Source organism: Rissa tridactyla, chromosome 2 (assembly GCF_028500815.1).
Source record: "Rissa tridactyla isolate bRisTri1 chromosome 2, bRisTri1.patW.cur.20221130, whole genome shotgun sequence".
In the NCBI taxonomy this organism is placed as follows: Eukaryota; Metazoa; Chordata; class Aves; order Charadriiformes; family Laridae; genus Rissa; species Rissa tridactyla.
In genome coordinates, this window is record NC_071467.1 from 48,289,175 (window position 1) to 48,303,044 (window position 13,870).

Sequence of the window (13,870 nt, forward strand, 5' to 3'; positions counted from 1 at the left end):
AGAAGTGGATAATATGTGGGCTAACTAATTATCTTATGCATTCCCTTGCACGAAAAATATGTTACTTTTGGTTTCCAGCATGATAACTAGATACCTACGTACCCATTTCTGGAGCCGAGTTAAACAGTGGTTTAAGTCTTGTCACTTTGCTTAGATTCAGTACAAGCTCAGGACTTGCCCTGTACAACTGCAAGTCAGCCCCCACCAGAAGCATCTGCTTCATTTTAAGGAAATGTTACCTCTTGAAATGAAACTTCGTCTTTCTGATCTTAGGTCAGACACACGTGTGTACACTCTCTTAGTAGGTTTATCCTGTCCTCAGGTAGATGACTACACGCAGAGCATTTTTTTGGTGTTGTTTTTCTTTTTAATGATTACACTTGTATGAACATATTTACGTCAAATTTTGAGGGCTACGCATAGGCCACTGGAAATCAAACTTACTGGTTTTCAAGCTCTAGGAATAGCAAGATCCCATGAGATCTGTGTGCTTTAAGTTGGGAGCTGTGTTGGAACTATTTGCACTGCTTACAAGAGTTGTGTAACCGAGGTAGTGTCCAGAAATCAGGGAAAAAAGTAACCAAACAGTGATACATTAAAGGCAAGCTTTTGTAATTGGTGAATTCACTTGGTGTGCAGTCATCCCAGCAGGCTCCGGGTGTAGAGATAAACTCCCAAGGTCAATGGCAGATGAGTGCTAGTGGTTTCTGAATGGCATGGTTTCAGTAACAATCTCTGTAGTTTCTGTTACCCATTAAGTAACAATTTTTCTGCTTCAGGATGTTTTAAATGCAATCAGACTACAGAAATCACTGTTAAAGCCCTCAAACTCCTTGGTCAGTTTATCAACAACGTTACTTGAATCATAGTCACTCTACAGCTTACCTTTTTCTGTTTCTAAAAATAGGAAGGGACTATTAAGATGATGCGTCTATTTTAGGACTTTTTTTAATAATGGCTAGAGATTTGACTTCTTAGAGATTTAATTGGAATGCACCTGAATACGGTAGCCAAGTGGGTTAAAGATCAAAGTTGTTAAAAACAGCGCTAATCGAAATTGCTTTAAAACTTCCAAGATTGATTGAGCAGCAAACTTTCCTCTTGAAGCCATTAAGTGTTGAGGTTTACCTGAAGTTTTAAGTAAGGGTACACAGATTTTAACTCTTTCAGCTCTCTGGATATATATATATATTTTCCAACAATCTTTCTACATTGTTTGTTCTGCTGCTAGGTATTCAGAATTTCTCCTATTTACCCTGTGACCTAGTTGATAGTGGGATGGTCTCTTCTGTGTGTAAACTATGAGTAGCATGGATGGCATTCTTATTTTTAAGTACATGTGTTTAGTCACTTTCTTAAGGTAGCACAACTCTCTAACTTTCTTATTTTGAGCCACTGCATTTGATGAGACTTTTTTAAGGTAATGGAGGAAGACAACAGAATCAAACCAAGGGCTAATTTGCTTCCATATGCCATGCATGGCTTCCAGATGTCCTTTGCACTCGAATATCATGACACCTTTAGAGCACAATAAAACTTCAGCAATAGAATCAAAACAGTTTTAAAGAAGTAACATTTTATTGACTTGTCTGAAGTTTGCCAGGTTACAAAATGAAAAAAAACAAAACTAACGTAGCAAAAAGTTATGCATTAGCAGTAGGAAAAACCTTCCTCCTAAAAGCCTACGATAATTCTAGCGGAGGAGGGTGCTTGCGCAATGACACTACATGTTTATTCCTGGGGATCACTGACAACAGCAGTGGTTGAATAAGAGAAAGGACTGAGGAGAGCGGCAATGGTATAGTGGCGGTGACCAGAATCATTAGCAGTGAACACCACCTGGAAAAGAGAAAACTTGTGATCACGACGAGCAACGTACATTCGAAACTTCCTTATTAAGAACTAGGAAGCACACTCTATTTCTTCTGCAGACTAATTTGCCAGTTCTGTTCAATCGATGATTTTACCCTTCTGAAGGGTCGTGCTCCCCATTACTTTGTGATGCTCACTGAATACTGAGAAATTTGTGAGGTTTGCACCCAGGTCCATAAAGAGCCTTGGCTGTGGTGAAGCTACATGGAGCTACCTAGCACCTGAGTCAGGCAGGCATATTTCTACTTTGTGATGTGGAATGAGGGGGAGGTATCTCAAATGATTAATAAGAAAGACAGAGGGGTGAAATCCCACCTAGTGAACTTGAATACAATCTCTGTGTGAATTGTCCAAGCAAGGCAGGTGGTTGGAGTCCAAAGCTGCTTTCTGTTCTTCAGTGCTTCACTCCTGTTTTTAACACAGCTGGTGATGGGTCAGTTCTTGCACCAAAGAACTGAGTGGGTAGACTTCCCAAAACAGGGGGAGACCCTTGTCCTAAGATAATTCAAATTTGCTGCTCTCTATATCAGTCCCTGGAACTTGGGACGTCCAGTTCCCAGGAAAGTGTCACCACCTGGGTTAAGACCCCACTTTCCTTGGCTCTCTTTAGCCTAATATTTGATCCGTTTTCTTAACCATGACATACTTTCTACAAGACTAGAGAGTTCCCTCCTACATCCTGGTCCTGCCAAAGTCTAAGCTGCTGGGACGTGAGGACTGTAGGCTTCAGTTACCTTGTACACAGACAGTCATTGAACTCTGCCCGCTTCCCAGGCTTATTTGTTGACCCATGGGCTATTACATCAAAGAAGAGTATCCTCAGCAGCCTAGCTGGAACAGTCTCAAACAGATGCTTTTAAGCACCTTTTGACTTGAAGCCCTTCTGTGGGCCCCAGCAACTTTCAGACATCCAAACAGTTAGGGAACCTTTTTTTTAAGATTGTTTATTTGACCTAAATGACCCAAGCTGTACCTCAGGCTTTTAGGGACCTGGGCCTCAGTGATTTGTTTTAGTCTTCCGCAGAGCTTCATAGAGTTGTGGTTTAAAATGTTTTACAACACAACCTATAGCCATTTCAGACCACTTAATTTGGGGCAACTTAGATTTAATGGCAGATTAACCCTGAATAATTTAAGCAAAATTTTTGAAACTGCTAAGTGAGTGTGGTAAGATAGAGCACACAGTAAATCAGTGTAGGGCTGAGAGCAAAGGGAGGCACAAGGCACGATTATATTGCTGACCTGCTTATGAAATTTAGGTACTGATGAAAGAGCTTACTTTTCCTTTCCCACTATGATTATTTCTTTATATTTTTATGCCTTTTTTTTGTATTACGTATTTCAGTACTGATCAATATTGAAAAAAAAAAAAAGGCACATCAGAAAGAATTTGTTTATCCTGTAATTACAAGTCATACTAGAATTCACGGATTTCCAGGTGACTGATATGAGGGAAATCCCTCTGATTAAAGAAGAGCTCATTTCCTATAAAATGAGGGGTTTTAAATCCCTATATTCCTTCAGCAATGATAAATGCAGTCTTTTTTTTTTCTTGTTTGTTTTTTAAAAACTACGTTCTTTTGAAGAATGTAGCTCTTTTTGAAAAATGAATGCGCACGGCTTCACTTTGGAAGAGCTGTGGCAGTATTTGCAGGGAAGTTGACTTAGCCAAAGGCTATATACTGCCTTTATTTACCCAATCTTTTGTGGCAATGAACTGTTTCACCAAATTATGCTGCTCTTTCAGTATTAAAGGACTGTATTTGTTCTTTCCAGCCGATGCCACTACACAGTATATAACTTATTAGGTATATTTGCAAATACTTACATCAGCATATTCATGGAATGGGGAAAGGCCAAGTCCCTTCCAATAAGAGCTGGTGTCAAACTCAACCCTGTATATTCCTTCTACAAACTGTTCTTCTGTTGTGAGCTCATGGATCTCCCCATACTCTGTGGTTTTCCTGCAATAGTAAAATATCTACATAAGTATTTTGTACTATCATTTAAATGCTAAACAGAAACAGTCAATGTATAATATTTAATAGCAGAGGGGCTGCACAGCCTGCACTGAATGGTTTCTAATCACTTGAAATAAATCCCTCCTCCTAAGTAGCGTGTGTTTCCATTTTGCAGATCCTGTCCTTGCTACCAATTCATCCATGTACGTCACAAATCAAAGCTGGCTGGCTTTTTTTGGTCATTTCTGTTGCTACAGCAGGGATTATAGTTAAGGCGCCTCTTTTAATGTCATGTTTAAGTTGTACCAAGTGACCTCTGGAACCAAATGCTAGTGGCATAGGAAACAGATTGTCGTGATGAAAGGCAAGGTGCCAAATCTCAAATTATAATTAAACAGGGGAGAGAGATTTTAGAGGAAAATAATTTTATTCCCCTCTTATTAGCACTGAGGTTATAGGTTTTACATCTGTGCACTGGTGAATTTTTATGTGACCCTGAGTGGTAGTGTCTTGGAATAGCAGTTTAGGATTACAAGATTTTATTAATTTGAATTAACAATGCCTTGGTCAAAGAGCAGGCACCTTTCCACTGGGTGCTATGTAAATGAGCAATAGGAATTCCCAGCTCAGAGAGATTATGTACTGATCTTGTAACAAAAAATATGGGTGAATGAAGTCTGGAAGCAAGAAGAAAATATAGCTGGCATTTCACCCTATTTGCTTGAAAAGGAGCAAGCTTTGTATGACAGCTTTATTTACATACTTAGCTCCTAAAGCCCATTTATATATTTTCCCACCTTTTATTTTATTTCTGATTATTTTAATCAGGTTTTTTTTTTTGTTCTGCTGAAAATATTTGTATGATATTCATAGCACTTCATGGCCACATGATATAGTTGAAGGAAAAATGAAGAAAGCCTTGACTTGAAGAACTTGCCCATTTTATGGCAAGGAGTAGCTGTCTAAGCAGAAAACAGAAAAGCTTGAGGAGGAAGAGAGGGAGGGGAGAAAGCAGTGATATGCTGCTTGTCAGAGACAGAATCAGTTATGCTATTGCAGCTTTTCTTTCACAGCCATTGCTGCCTCCTTCATCTTATTTATCAATTTTGGTTAATGGTGGTGAATGAAAAAAGTCTGAATGACAGAGCTTTTGCTTAAATTTCGCTTAAACAGGACTGAGAATCCTATGCTAATTTTCAGGTTTTCTTATATTTCAACTTTAGCACTTCTGAAGACCGACAGCAGTCTCACTGGTCCAATACAAGTGAAATCAGTCAACCGTATTCCGGGTAAAGCAAACCTGTAGAGAATCCAAGCCCTGTTTGACGCGTGGCCCACAGGCAATTTGTGAAGTGTAAACATCTGTTAGATTTTAGTTTTATTACTACTTCCTGGCTTAACCTATATTGCCTGTAAATGGCCATAGGTAAAAGGATGAAGAATTCATGGGTGAGTGTCCTTGAAACAGTGAAACAGAATTGCTGAGATTCTGCAGAAGTGTTTAGACTGCAAGTCAGCGGTTCACATGCATCTGCTTGTACGTTGGATAGTCTAGACACAAACCAATTATAAGGAAAAATGGTGTCTGCCTCAAAAAGTTTGTTGAGGTAAACAAATAATTTTTAATTTAAGAAAAGTGTGGATGTAGCTTGAATGTTGCTTTCCGTAATTGATTGATGCAGAGTTGCAGATGTTAACCATCCAGAACAGCTGGGAAACTGGAAACAGGAGCTCACTTGAAGATTCTCACCCACTACCTGGGGTTAATGGCACTTTCTTAATTTTAGTGACTAAGTGATAGCTATTCAATGTAAGTGGTCTCACAAGCAAAACCCTTCAGCATTACTGGAGCATTGACAACCAACAGGACAGCGCGTGATTCAGAACCTGGATGGGATTAGCACAGGGCAGGGGATGCCCTGCATTCAGCCCTGGTAGCAAAACGCTACAAGTGATTCCTTCTGAACAGCACTTGTATTTCTCTCTGAGTGGGGGAATAAATACAGTGTGGTTGCTTGTTCTTAACACGACGTGGACTGCTAGCACCTGCTGTAAGATGGACAGTAAAGTTAAAAAAGCTGCGGTTTTCCAGCAAAAAATTTGCAAACCGCTGGTTAAGTTACTACAGCTCCAGCCTAGACCGCAATCCTGATCCTCTTTTTTGCTCTCTGGACCTTAGTTGTATGCTGTGACCAGGTTAAATCTACACTGTCGTGCAATGACATTTATGAACTCTTGAGACACATACAGCAGTGAGACAGATAAACTCTGCCCTCAGATGCACGCTGCTGAGGAAATATCTGGGGAACATGAATTACTGTTTTGGATTTTTATTTTTATTTTTTAAAAAGGGTGGCTGAGGGGAATCACTTCAAATATGCTGAAGTCTTGAAGTCTCTTTTTTTTTTTTTTTTTTAATACGTACAAGCTAGATCACATGAGAACTGTGGTGAATGCAACTCTTGAACTACATGATAAGACCTAGATTTCTGAAAACATGTGAGGAGTGAGAAGGTCAAAGGTAGTCATGGAAGGAGAACCCACATCACATGCTTCCCAGGTCTCCGTGCCCTAAGGCCTTCTTCAAAGTGTGTCTCAGCTCCAGTTATCTCTTCTTGCATATTTTTGGCTAGATTAATTTTGAAATAAGCCTCAATAAAGTCAGCTGTTGCTATGCTAACTTCCTGCCTTTTAAATGCTATTACTGCAAATACAATAGTTGCTTGATGCGTTTTCTTAATTCCCTAAAATGTGTTGGCAAAGTAAAAACAAACAAACAAAAAGGTAAAAAAAATGTAAAAAAATAACTTTTATAGACATTTGTACAAAATGTAACTTTTCCATATGCATTTGCTAGGTACTGTAACTTAAAAATATTATTAACCTGACAGGAATAGTTACAGATTGTGTTCCTTGACTGCATTCCGATTTTCATGTTATTTAATGGAGAAACTCTGGTTTTCCCAGACAAAAAAGATTGCAACCACGTGTGAAGAAACAATTCAAACACGTGTCATCAGCTAAATGGTATTGCTGAAAGCAGCCTTGGTTAAGGTGCAAGTCAAGGGAAAGGTCAAAAACTTTGCCTGCAATGAGAACGGTGGTTTAGTGTTCCTCCACTGCCTTCCCACAACAAAATGCTTCTCACTTGGCTAAGGTTAATCCTCTCAATTTATATTTAAAAAGTGATTTGATTTTCGCAGGGGTGTACTGACCTGAAGTGTCAAAAGAACTTGGCTAAGAAGAACGGTGGGTTTTGTCTCCTTGGGCTTGTTGAGAGTAGCATTGCAAACTGAACAAGAAAATGTTGTTATGCCCAAAAAAGTGAGGGCTTTTAACACTGATGTTACATTTATCTTATTCCTCTGTAAATTCTATTTTATATTACTTGTTCAAGAGCACTTGATGAAACATTTGAAATAATCTGGGTTTCCTAATAATGGCAGAAATACTCACTAAGGACAAGACATTATCCTTGTCTCCACTTCCCTTGAAAACATGTCATTTCTTATGAGGTTTTTCTGTTAAAGTATATAAATCCATTCCAAGAGTGATTTGTTTCTAGATTAACACTCAGCATTTGGGAGTGGAGGAGTTTATTTCTCCTTTAATCTCCTAACCTTTTTGTTCCTTTTCAATGGGGAAAAGTATTTTTTGTTTTGAGTTTCATAAAAAGAAACCCTTTGGGTGGAGAGAAAGGTATCTCTCTTCTTATAGTCTTGTCCTCTGTTTCTTTCTGCAGCTTTTATGTAAATCATGCTATAAAAATCCTAGTACAGTTTGGATGCCCTGGTGGCTCCTGTCCATGGTTGTGCTTGTCATTCTGTGCTTGAATATCCTGTTGTTACTAGAGATTTCCCTTGATTTATTTAAAAATCTCATTTAATGAGTTGTTGCAATGAAACTTAAAGCCTTGAATAACTCACCCATTTGAGTTTTAGTAAACTGTATTCCCCCGTTACCCATATTTTTTCCCACAGACTGAAGGTAGTAGTATTATTGCCTGCCCCTTAGTGATGTTCTGAGGATGCTCTGTAAGTTTTAAGCTGTCTTTCTAGCAAAAGCCATGCTGATCTATAGAAACGACCACAAACAAATGCTGAGATTGTGCTTCTGTGTTTTGTTACAATAGGACTTCTTAAAACTTTCTGGTCAAGGAGTTTCTTCCAACCAGCACGTTTGTTACACAGAAGACTAACATGCTAATTATTTGCATGAGTACGGACAAAGCTTACAGAGAGGATTTTGTGTGTGACTGCTGAAAATAAAGCTTTATATCCATTGCATATAAAGACACTAGGTTAGTCTGTGTATTACCTAGAAAATTCTGGTAAATAGGTTTTTATTTTTTTTTCTTTTTATAGAAAGGAAAGATAATACCGATGCTAGGAGAAAAATTATTTATTAAACCTATTCCTTTATAAAGATAAGATGAGCATCTCAACATGTTTTTGCAATTAGCATGTATTTCAGTCATGGTTAAGTTCCACATGAATCTGACAGGGTTTAGACCTGAATTCACATGCTGTTAACAGGGATCGTGTGAGAGATGTGCTAGAAAACATATTGCTTTTTTCATCAGAGCTCTGTTCATTTACTTCTCAATTGTTTGCGCAAGGCACCTTGAAAACGGCTCCATAAGACGATGTAACTTACCCAGTAGCAAAGTCCTGCCAGCTTCCATCTGCAGCCTTTTTAAAGACTTTAACAGCTACGTTAGCTGCAGGACTTCCTCTGACTGCATCCAGCACTTTCACCATGAGAGGGCATTTGGAATCAACAGAGCCATGGGAGACCTTGGGGAAAGCAGGAGAGATTGTATAGGAGCTGTTCACCAGCTCTGCAAAAGCCTTCTTTCAAAGAAAAGGTTGATTCTTATTGCAGAATTAACATTGACTTAAAAGCAAGTTCTTTGCCAAAAGGAATTCAAAGGTAGTTTGCAAACATCTGTTTCTCACAGCAGAGTACCTTAGAGCTTTATATTGATCACTTTATTACACACGCAAAGAGATTGCTTGATAAATATTTAGAATTGCACATGGCCCTGGGAAAATGTTAATAAGAACACCTTTTTAATGAGGTCACAAATAAGGAAATAGTAAATTATTGTAAGTGCAGGCAGAGTATGTTAGCCCAGGAAGCCAACAAATAAATACCTATTACATCCCTAGGGCTGAAAGAATATTTGTTTCTTAAGCTTCATTACGCTATAAGGAACACTTAGTCATACTTTTAGTGCTCTAGAGAAGCACTTGTTTGGTGAAGAAGGTAAAGCTACCTCTATACTAAAGATACAGGATTTGAGTCACGAACTGACAGAAACAGAAATAAAAGGTCACACCTGCTAGGTCCCTGACCTTTCCTTAATATCCTAAAATAGATGGGTAAATGTCAAAAAAGTTTTAAGAATTCTGAAGAAGCTACTTAAAAAATGGTAGTAAAATAACACTCTAGCAAAGCCTAATGGTTACAGAACTTCATGGATGAGAAGGATGCTAGTCATGTAGAAAATCTAGCTTATCATTCTTGTAATGATTGAGTTTGAATAAAAGGAGACTCACCAGTGGTGCAGCTTCAGAGAAAAATACCAGTCCAGCTAAGAAAACAAAGAGCACAGAGTGAAAGGCCATTCTGCTTGCTGTTAGTGAGCCTTGGTGCCAGCAGCTAGGAGCTGAGAGGATTTGGGATTTTATACCCAATCCTACAACAAAACAGGCTGCTTATTGGGTGCCCATATGACTCCAAATCTGCTGATTCTGATTATTTGCTTAGTACACGGTCCAATCCTAGAGTCAGTCCATGAATAGCACTGCCATTGCAGTCAATGGAAGGACCGCAGGATCACTAGAGCAAAGAGAATAAGTAACGGACACAAACATGACCCTTGCCTGGGGAGATTAGGCTCGTAGAAAGCCCTCCACAAAATAATGTAAATGACCTTTGTTTGCCCAGAAATCCAACCAGTTCTAGGAGACCTTCTTTACCTTGCCCTCAGGTTATGCACGATAATGCCCCAATGTTTTCTCAGTGCCTGCTCCATGTTTCTTCTCAATCTATTCAATGCTTCTGAAGATCAGTTCCCGTACATAGATGCAGACTCAGTATATGGGTGATAGAGATTGTTCATTGTCTGACTCAAGCAGTGGTAATGGTCCATGCTGGGAGACAGATTCCCAAGCAGTTCCCCTGCTTGTTGAGAAGGAGCAATGTTTTTTTTTGAAGAAACTCTCTCTTTGATAGGATCTGACAACTTCTGCCTCTCCCCAGAAGTTCCTAAGGATTCATCTTGCCTAATCTTCAGGTAGACATTGAGGTTTCCTCTTGTCACTGGGAAGACACCTGGAGACATCTGTCCCCTTGGGAAGATAACAGTCTCAGAAAAGTGAAATGCTAGTCAACTAGCATAGACAGGTAGCACCTTTCATCATCTAGCTAATGTTCTACTTGCCAAACTCTGATTATACTGGAAATGTTATTATGCTCTGAAATGTACATTTAAGTAAGAGGTTTTTCAGGGGTGGACTCGGCCCCAACCTAAATTGGAGGGGAGAAGATGTCAACTGTGGGACTAGGCATGGTGTAGATGGGTTTCTACAGCTGCATCATGCAAAAAATGTCCATAATGTACGCTGTGCTAGTTGAGAGACAAAGAAACAGCCCTGGTTGGCATTTCCTTCTCCCTGTGTCCTAAAAAACCCTGAGTCTACACTTCTGTTCTCAGGAGTTGGCACACTTAGTTTTTACTGATTTCATAGTATTCTAACAAAAAGCAATTTTGCCTCTTAACTTGAATAGGATTATGATGAAGGTCTTAGGGAGAAGTCACGGACGGTATTCTCCAGTGGCTTTCATGCCTTCAGGCTGCTTTATGCAGTTGTTCTCTTTCGGCAAAGTTGGTTTTTGAAAAAAATCTATATTACAGTAATCTCCTGAACTGGAACCAAACTGCCCTTTGTACTTACAGCAAAGCAGGCTGATACGTAGGTAGCATTCTGTGCTCACTTTCCGTGCACATAAAAGTCAAAGCAAGATGCCCAGCTGTAAAAAATCATGCTGCAATCTAGTGCTTGAGGGTTGTATTCAGATCTTGAAAAGATAAACACTGCTCTTAGATCTGTTCATCGACACTTTACTTCATTATTTTGTTCTCATTGATTGTAAATATTTCTTGGAAGCAGTACAGCTTTGTATGTCAGAAAGAGAATTTATCTGTATTCTAGTAGACTGCCCTGTCATTTGCTATCAGATGTTCTGCAAGGAAATAATCCCAAAGCTAATTCCTGTGTGTGAAATTGCTCTTCTATGGGAGAATGACTTCAAAAACTAATTATTTTTCCTAGGTTTTCCTGTAAGGTAGGAGTTTCTGAAAAATCAGTTCTACAGGGATAGTATATTTCAGCTGTCCATATTATCTATTTTACTTTCTTCTTTTATAACATTGACATTTTGGCAGCTGGTTTTTAAAGTAAATAAGGAGCATGGAAAATTCTAACCCCAAATATAAGTTGTTTGGGGTTTTTTTCTTGTTCTTCATTTGCTGTTTTTCTCAACTCTTGCCATCCCATTCATAGCCTAGATAGGGATTCTTTGACTATTATCAGAGCCACCGTTTTGAAGGGAAATTAGACTTTGTGTATTTGTGAATCTCTATTCACGCATTTTGCAAGTAAATAGATTGTTTCTGTAAGTCCTAAGATACGAGTGGACTCAGTGAGAAGGTAAAAAAAAAAAAAAAAGTCTTTATTATTTCTCCAATCTGGAAGGCACCTAGAATTTATACAGAATTTATTAAGACTACATGTGAACCTAATTTAAAATTACTATAGCCTGGTGAAACCAATGCTAGGTAGATCTTCCTCCTTCCCTTGTCAGCCTCAACATCTTAGCACAATATGCTAATGCTTTCTGTAAAAGGTATGGGAGGGCTGAGGAATTTGGAATTCCTCCCTTGGGGGAGAATCAAAACATGTGATTGTGGGAGGGAAAAGGAGAAAGGGGACGGGTAACTGCTGAGCATCCAGCAAGTACTGATTGACTGTTGTCTGTCTATTGTTGTTAAACCATTTCTGTGCATTGGGAGTCTGCAGCTTATAAACTGAATAGCTTATCCCAGATAAAAAAAAATAAAAAAAATACAGGAACGCGAAATGACAAGAGGCTGAGCACTGAGGAGCAAGTAGGCCTCCTGAAGGAGTAGAGAAGCTGCCATGAAGAGCAGAAAACAGGGCAGCTCCCAGAGACTGCCAGCGGGACACATGCCACAAGGAAAGCAGTGCAACACAGACCCTTAGCACAGAGCAATAGCATAAAAGCCCTACTGTAAGAAAAGCGTAAACAGTCGCTGAAAACTCCTTGGAAAGAGATATTTAGGAATCCTGGTGTGGAAAAAACAGTAGGGTTACATAGCTAATACAGAGCTAGCATAAGGCTATTTGGGGGCTAGGGGACACACAAAACCCAGAAGAAGGGGTGGTCACCCAGCATACGGGGTGACGAGGGGGTCAGAGAAGAGAATGGCGAAGAGTCCCTGGTATGTGCTGTAACCTCGGCTTTATGGAAGCCAAGAAGTATGAGACCCCCTGGTTATGGAAAAATTTAGATAATCCTCAAATATGTAAATGCTTTAAGGCTTATCTGAATTCCAAATCAGTTGAAGTTCATCTCTGAAGAATTAGAATTAATGCCCATTTTTAATGAAAGCATGTTCCCTGCTTGAAAGCATTACAGTGTTCAGGTCAAGAACAAACATGTCCCCCTAATACTCTTGTTTATGTCAAGAATTTTTCCAACTGTGCTACAGTGTTTTTCTCTCTCTTCCATGCAGTCTCACACACTTATGCTTGTTTTGTATAGATAAACTCCTTATTAGCTACTGCATTCCCTTCTATTTGATTTTACTTAGAAAGCCAACTGCTTCTACATGACAAAACGCTCAGACAGGCTGGAATATCTGACTTTGATCATAAAAACCTGTAAGCTTCTGCTATGACACTGGAGTGAAAGGGGCTGATAGACGATAAGCCATTCAGTTAATCTGGATAGATTTCCCTAGCACTTTCCAAAGAATTAATGCATTCCTGAGCTCTGAAAAAAATCCTTTCTATAGTAGAAAGACCTGAATGTGATACCTTCTTCACTTTTCTGGAGTAACATTCCACAGGGATTTAGAGGAAAAGACCTGAGATTTACCTCTCAAAGAAGTTTGCCTGAATTTTCTGAACTAAAATCAAGAACTCTTTGAGTTTTACTCCAGGTGTCTGCCACTGAGCTGCTGTGGCAGTGCTCTGGCACGTCACCGAGTGCTCAATGCAATAACTGCTGAAGCCAGGGAGAGATTTTCCGTTGATTTCACTATTTGCTAATTATGTAACATTTTCCTTCTCTGAAAAGCCAGGGGTAATACTTTTCTAATTAAAAAACGTGCTCAGGGCAGTTCATGTTTGAGCTTGAATTTCAATTTGTAAAGAATTGCATTAAAAAGAAGGGCATTTCAGGTGTGTGTGGTGTGTGTGTGTTTGTCAGCCTGCTGCCCACTTTGGTTTTCTATCAGGAGTATGTTTGTATTTAGAGTTTTAATGATCATTCTCAAATTTCTTTGTTCATAGGACTAACACTGGCTATGTTAATGGGAAGTCAGGATACGCTACTGATCTTGAACAGAAAAATAAGGAAATAATCCTTATCTTGTATCCTATATCAAATCCAGTTAATATGAAAATGAGTAAGTGCAAACGGTTAACAAACAATTTAGAAAACAGATGGGTTGGGTTGGGCTTCAGGTATAAAATCACAGTTTTTGATCACTTCAAGGTTATTTTATATCCAAGGAGCATCCTGGGACATAGCCCAAAGTCCAAAAAAAGAAACATCTAAATAGATGATTGTTGCTTTGGGGCATTTGTAATGTATGAATTCACCCGGCACCTGCTCATCTCAGCAGGCTTTTGCTCTGAACTGTTTAAACTCCAAGGTCATTGGACACTGATCACTACGAGATACTACTTCATTAGCTACCCCTATAGTACCTGTGATCCCCC

The 13,870-nt window shown here is 39.1% G+C and overlaps 1 protein-coding gene across 1 annotated transcript; it reads right to left on the minus strand.

Moving 5' to 3' along the window:
* Positions 1–1,550: 1,550 nt before the first annotated feature.
* Positions 1,551–9,549, minus strand: LOC128906326 (transthyretin). The gene is made up of 4 exons (XM_054193421.1): positions 9,395–9,549; positions 8,490–8,629; positions 3,701–3,836; positions 1,551–1,839 (listed from the first exon to the last, which is right to left on the minus strand). Exons 1-4 carry the CDS (start codon positions 9,461–9,463, stop codon positions 1,732–1,734), a joined length of 453 nt encoding a protein of 150 aa, XP_054049396.1. The 5' UTR covers positions 9,464–9,549; the 3' UTR covers positions 1,551–1,731.
* Between the last annotated feature and the right edge of the window lie 4,321 nt (positions 9,550–13,870).

Excerpts from the sequence above, each read along its gene's own strand:
- LOC128906326 (XM_054193421.1), bottom strand. The coding sequence starts at position 9,463 with ATGGCCTTTCACTCTGTGCTCTTTGTTTTCTTAGCTGGACTGGTATTT. Across the intron at positions 3,837-8,489 it reads TGGCAGGACTTTGCTACTGG|GAAAACCACAGAGTATGGGG; the intron begins GTAAGTTACATC and ends TTACTATTGCAG. Across the intron at positions 1,840-3,700 it reads CATTCCATGAATATGCTGAT|GTGGTGTTCACTGCTAATGA; the intron begins GTAAGTATTTGC and ends TCTCTTTTCCAG.